The 6000-nt window shown below is 38.1% G+C and overlaps 1 protein-coding gene across 30 annotated transcripts; it reads left to right on the top strand.

Moving 5' to 3' along the window:
* The first annotated feature begins 1284 nt into the window (after nucleotides 1–1284).
* LOC103721487 lies at nucleotides 1285–5963 on the top strand. 30 transcript variants are annotated; one of them, XR_003388400.2, is made up of 6 exons: nucleotides 1289–1438; nucleotides 1752–2001; nucleotides 2612–2709; nucleotides 2991–3055; nucleotides 3422–3512; nucleotides 3675–5960. XR_003388400.2 is itself a non-coding variant. In XM_026810188.2 (4 exons), exons 1-4 carry the CDS (start codon nucleotides 2703–2705, stop codon nucleotides 3685–3687), a joined length of 294 nt encoding a protein of 97 aa, XP_026665989.1. In that variant the 5' UTR covers nucleotides 2612–2702; the 3' UTR covers nucleotides 3688–5963. The 30 variants fall into 30 exon arrangements, 1 of the variants encoding a protein (XP_026665989.1); XR_003388399.2 differs by having other exon boundaries at nucleotides 3615–5960; XR_005507549.1 differs by having other exon boundaries at nucleotides 1752–2434.
* Nucleotides 5964–6000: the final 37 nt, after the last annotated feature.

Below are 6000 nucleotides of genomic sequence, written 5' to 3'. Positions count from 1 at the left end.
GTTTAAATCCCTCGCATTCATCCCACATCAGATGAGCAAACCAGAAGTGGCCAACCTCCAGAGCTGAAGCCTCTCAACTCGATTTGATAGCTCAATAGTAAGCCTGAGGTGAGCAGAACCTTCTCATGATAGAAGCAGCTTGACCCTTTTATCTGGATGCATATGGAGTCCTAGTTATTCCATCACGTGTCAGGCGGCTATGGCACATCCCTAAGGCTATTACATCATGTTAGTAGGTTATTACGGTACAATCTTGAGTTTGTTGGTATACGAATATTGAAGATTCGAGATCCTACCTATAAATAGGTTAGAATCCTCTACGAAAGGCGAGAACTACTGAATGGCTTGATGGTCTAATACTCAATTACTGAATCCCTGTATAGAATCCTTGATATTGGTGTTATTCATGGTACTTTCTTCTTCTTCCATCTAACTTCCTACAAGAAAAAAAAAATCTGACTTAAATATGCGAGGGCTCGACCGGAGCCAATCCAACGAGCTTTCTGTTCTCCTTACTTAAAGCATTTTGAGTTAGTTGTATGCATCAGGATGGTAACATACTGTTGCTACTGCTTTCCGAGAACAGGGATATTAGCACTTCCAACCCGAGAGGAATCGTGTTGGAGACTAAAGCTAGTACTCATCGCAATAGCAACTACAGCCTGCTCGTCGCAGTATTGCCACCTTGATGTTAAACGTACACCAACGTCTACACGTCAGTTAATGAAGCGCCAACCACCACAGCAACACTGCATCTCATCAGCTCCCGTTCCGTTCAATCATGCCATTTTCCGTTGGCTCGGTCCCACTGGTTAACCGTTCCGTTTCTAAGCACTCAGAGAAATCAGCCGTCCGATGCTCTCCACGTGTTCAAGTGGCGACAGCAATAGCAAGCATGACGCCTCCCGCAAGTCTGCAAACCCGGGTATCGGTTGCATCGGGCTAAAAAGCTAAAATGACGCTAATGCCCATGACGGAGCGTCGCCGTGACCGTGTCAGTGTTACCGCAGCGGCTTCTGTACTCTTTATTGCATAGTGACCGGCGAAAGAACCACGAGTGATGGACATTTCCGTCACACATGGTGGGCTCCACGGCGGTAAGTCGCCTCGATCAGTCACAATCGCCGGTTCCTTGTAGCTGAAGCGTGGATCGGGAGAGGCGGGATAGTGGTGGGGCCCGGATTCTTAGTAGGAGGAATCACGGGCAGTTGGAGGGCTGCCCGTTCTACCCGTGGGCACGAGGGGATGGGCCTATAAATGCGAGTGCCACCCGATGAAACTCAGTTTGCCGGTTTGGCTCGTTGAGTTCCTTGTGAGTCTATCCCGTTTCCCTTTTCATCATTATCCTTTCTTTTTTTAAAAAAAAAGAAATATTATTAACAAATAAATCGTTTTAAAAATTTCTCCTGCCAGACTTTTAAGCCTCGGACGGTTGCAGGTAAATAATTTTTGTTATTATTTCTGGTTTCTGATTAAGTAAATATTGATAATATTAAGAATGTTTTATAATTTTCTTATTAGCCTAATTGATTTAATTTATCACTCTCTGCGTTTTTTTTTTTGCCTTTGTTTCCGATCTAATTTCAGATCGGTTGTTTTCTGATGCGGCAACTTTTTTTTTTTTTTTTTTTTTTGACTCTCATGGAGTTTTTTTTTAATCAACTTACTAATGAATATTACGTTTTGATTTTTTTTTTATTTTTTAGTCAAATTTCTTCGTAGATTTAAATATTTAATTGGTCTGACTTCAGATTAATTTTGATAAAAGCGAAGGACGTGCCGGCTAAAATGGCGTCTACCGTCGTTCCCCCCGCCGGCGAGGAAAGCAAGGTTCAGCAGCACCGCCAGCGCCATGGGCGCCACCAAAGGACGTCGCCGCGGACGCCGAAGAGGAGCTGGCCCTCGAACTCGTCCTCTTGCAGCAACGGCACGGCCGCCGCCCCCAAGTGCGTGTGCGCCCCGGCGACGCATGCCGGCTCGTTCAAGTGCCGCCTCCACAGGGTAAATTCTCATGGCCATTCGGCGCCCGTCGCTCCTTTACCTCAGGAGCCGCCCGTCTCGGCTTCATCCACTCGGACTGTTGAGGCACTGTGAAAATTAATAATAACAAATGAACTAAAGAACTGGTTACTGGTGACATGAGCTACAAGAAGAAAAAAATGTATATCTACCTACCTACCTTTCCACCTTTCCCAGATCTTTGTGAATGGGTGGCTTTGCACTGTCGGTCGTGTAATGAAAGCAGATAGTGGATGGATGTTTTTGCGAGAGCAGATGCTTAATGATATTTGTTTCTTTGTGGAAGGGCTTGAAAGCAGTTTTACGAAGATTGCATTTGTGATGTGGATTTTATAGAATTCCCATATCAAAAGCATTGTTTGGATGGATGGATGAATGAATGAATGGGATGCTTTGGACCATGAGGCAAATATGGGTAATTGATTCAGTTAAAAAGTGATGCTTGCATATCAGTTACGCACCTAACTATGAGATGGTGGGATGACAATGGCAGAAGTCATCCATATGCTTTTTTCAATTCAAATTTTATTCCATATTTTCCTAGTTCAACATTTCGGCTGTGGAAGTGATTGTGATACTGCATTAATTTCAGGTTTATGCGTGATGCTTCTGTAAAGTGGAATGCATTATGTGTATGAGAAGTCCCCTGAATTCAAGCGTTTCTTTAGCTCCTAGATCTGGCCATGAGTTGTAAGTACCCTTCCCCTGTTAAATTTCCGCATTCTTTCCCTTCCCAGCATAATACTGTCTATTTCTCCGCTTCATGTGGTCATGCTCATCTCTAGATAAGATGTCTTATTTACTTGGATTGGTAGAACTTTCACCTTTTCAGCTGGTATTCTTGATGATTCTTTTCGGAAATTCTTATAACCTTCATAACACAAATATATATACTGTTCATGTTTGTTGATAGGTCTTAGCATTGTTGATAATGCCAGAACAATCATTAATCAAGGAGTTAATGCTTTCAGGATAATAGCGATTCTGGTTTACTTAGCTTTTGGAACTTCCACCTGGTTAATAATAAAGAAATCAGGTAAGTGTGAAATGGAAGGAAAGGTGCAGTCAAAGACCTTTTTGTGATCCATTGTTTAATGTCTAAATTTTAGTTTTTTATTAGTACAATTTGTTCATCTTTTAGGAGCCATTTTGATATATCTCACTCTCAGACTCTCTTATTAGATTTCATGTGCCATTTACTAAGCAAAGGTTTATAAATATAGTATATATGTATATAAGCATGCTGATATAAACATACATATACACATCTACATTGATCACCTGTATAGATTCATACATGTATAATCTTGTTTGTTATGTATGCATAGTTCATATATGCATGTGTACATACAGATGATGGTCTAGATGAGGTTTGCCTAAGCATCTTCTTGTCTGTATGAAGCTCAAGCACCTATGCAATTGCTAGCAACAACTAGGTGTTCATCTAGGACATTCAATGGAAGGTTCTATAAGGTTTTATTCATTGTCCCGGGGTAGGCATCTCTCTTTGCTTTTGATCTCCTCCCTTTCCTATCTGCCAAATTGTATGCCTTGCTGCATTCACCTTCTGTAAGCTGCTAGTCTGAACTTTGCAGAAGCAGAATAGCACCTTTTGTGCCTTTAAAAGTTGATGCTGATTGTAGAATCCTTCACAGTTACCGGGATTGAGTCAAAGAAAAAATCGGGAATCAACTTGCTACAAAAGTCCAGGACACATCCAACTTTACTCCAGCTCTTGAAAATTTGTCATTTGGAATTTGAATGATTTATAGATTTTAGAGAGAATTCATGAGAACATGATGAGTTCCTTGATTCCCTTTACCAGAAAAAATCACATTTTTGTGGCCTTGTGCTTAGAGCAAGTGGTTTGCATGCCCCCCTCCTTGTCAATGGACACCAAAAACAAAAGGCTGCTATCATATGCTTCTTGTTGCAGTTATGTTTATCATGGCAATAACAAAATCTTTTATTTGCTGTCTGAAAAAGTTGTAGAATCAGAATATGAATGTTTTTGAGTAGAGAAATCAATATATTGTCGTCGCAAGATTTGAAATACAGAAGACTGTGTTTATGGGATGTGTATGGGCTGCTTTCCTGCTGCATCAACTGTCTTGGACTGGTTATTATCTTTTATGTCTGATGAAGAGGACAGACTAGTTATTATCTTCTATGACGGATGAAGAGGACAGACTAGCTTTTCCATGATATCATGAAACTTCTTCTCCTAGTTTCCAGGGTACATGCTTTTAAGGCCATGTATTTTGGATGGCCTGAGGGATGCTATCAAGGTGATCTTTATGGTACCAAAGGTGGCCATTGTGATTCTTAGAGTTACTGTAGTGTATATTAGTTTCATGTCCCAATGAGAGAGTGTTGACTCTTTTATAATCTGTTCAAAACAAATATGACTGCTTAAAATTTTTGATGAAATTCTGTTCAGATCTATCTTAGATCTGAAATATCCTCACTGTTTTCTTTGTGGACAGCAAGAATTACAACTGAGAGCAAGATTTTAAATTTCACAGAGGTTGGTCCCAGCTTGATCAAAATTTTGATTTTGGTATTTTTTTTGCTGGTTTCAGCCAAATTTCTGTTAGTTTGGACCAGTTTTGGCAGTTTCAGCTGGTTTTGCTCAGTTTCGGTCGCTTTCATACGGTTATTGCTGAAACTAATAGGAATTTTCTCCTTTTTTGCATAACAAATGCATGTCTTTAATGTCGTCTTTGGTTATCTTTCTTTGAATTTCTTAACTGATTTCTTTACTAATTAGAGAACATTATGTGTTAGTAGGCTTCTATTTTCTTTCTTCAATGTCTTTTCTTATAAATAAAATGAAATATTGAAAGGAAGTATTGAAATAAAAATGATTTTTTATTTAGATGGGTTTTGTCTTGCTTAGATAAGTTATTAGAAGGACATAGAATGGAATATGCTTGCATGTCTATTTTTCCCTAGACAGGTTATTAGTTTTTATCAATTTTATGCTTTGTGGCATTTGAATAGGTATATGCAATTGATTCTATTCACTTGTTTTGTTTCTTTATGCTTGATGGAGTGATTTTAGTATTTATACTAAATAGATTAGTATTATTGTAATCTACTTAATGCGTTAAGCTTCTATATGGTTTAAATCTAGCCTAACATTACTCAAATTACATAAATTATGATTTAAAACATGAAAAAGTATATGAAATAGATCATCTTAACTTTATTCATATTTTTTCCTTTTTTGATTTTTTTTTCTTACTTTTTTGGTCAAAACTTTGAAACTTGAGAGAAACTGTCAAAATCACCGAAACTGCTAAAACCAAAAAAATGCCTTGGGGACCAAAGTCGAAAATGAAACCAAATTATAAAACCTTGCATAGGAGAGAAAGTCCTATCCCTATCCACACAAAGACTTAGGACCAAATGTGAAAAAATACAATAAAATAAGTTATTTGAAACTGATTTGTTTTGGCTGAGGTTGATTTATTTCTACTGAAATGCATTGGTTTTATATATGTTTTAGCTGATATTGATTGGAAACTTGTTGAAATTTTTTTGTTGTGGTTGGTTTTGGTCGGTTTTGTCTGGTTTCGGCAGCTTCAATGATTCCATGGCTTTTTTCTTACATTGGAAGTGGGTCAAGTGCAAGTGCGGGGAAGCAGGACTCTTAAAAATTTAACAAGATTATGCTTAGGAAGTGGATGTGGGCACAAGTTTTCGAGGAGATTCAGTATTAGATGCACCACTCTAAATGGAAAATTCTTGCTTAGATTGTTTGGTAAACTAAATTGACTTATGCATTTGTAATTAAAACTATGCTGGATGAGTATTTTCTTAGATAGACTATTAATTTTATATTTGTGGAATCGCATATGCAATTGTAATTAAAATTATACTCTTATGTACTTGTCTTAATTATGCTTGTCTAAGTAATGTATGGTATTTATTGATTAGTACATTATTATGATCTACTTAATGTATCAATCTTCAATA

Source organism: Phoenix dactylifera, unplaced genomic scaffold (genome assembly GCF_009389715.1).
Source record: "Phoenix dactylifera cultivar Barhee BC4 unplaced genomic scaffold, palm_55x_up_171113_PBpolish2nd_filt_p 000214F, whole genome shotgun sequence".
NCBI lineage: Eukaryota > Viridiplantae > Streptophyta > Magnoliopsida > Arecales > Arecaceae > Phoenix > Phoenix dactylifera.
Note: the sequence above shows the minus strand (reverse complement) of the source record. Positions and strands in the feature narration are given on the sequence as shown.

Excerpts from the sequence above, each read along its gene's own strand:
- LOC103721487 (XM_026810188.2), top strand. Across the intron at positions 3,056-3,421 it reads GTTAATAATAAAGAAATCAG|CTCAAGCACCTATGCAATTG; the intron begins GTAAGTGTGAAA and ends GTCTGTATGAAG. Across the intron at positions 3,513-3,614 it reads GTTTTATTCATTGTCCCGGG|AAGCAGAATAGCACCTTTTG; the intron begins GTAGGCATCTCT and ends TGAACTTTGCAG.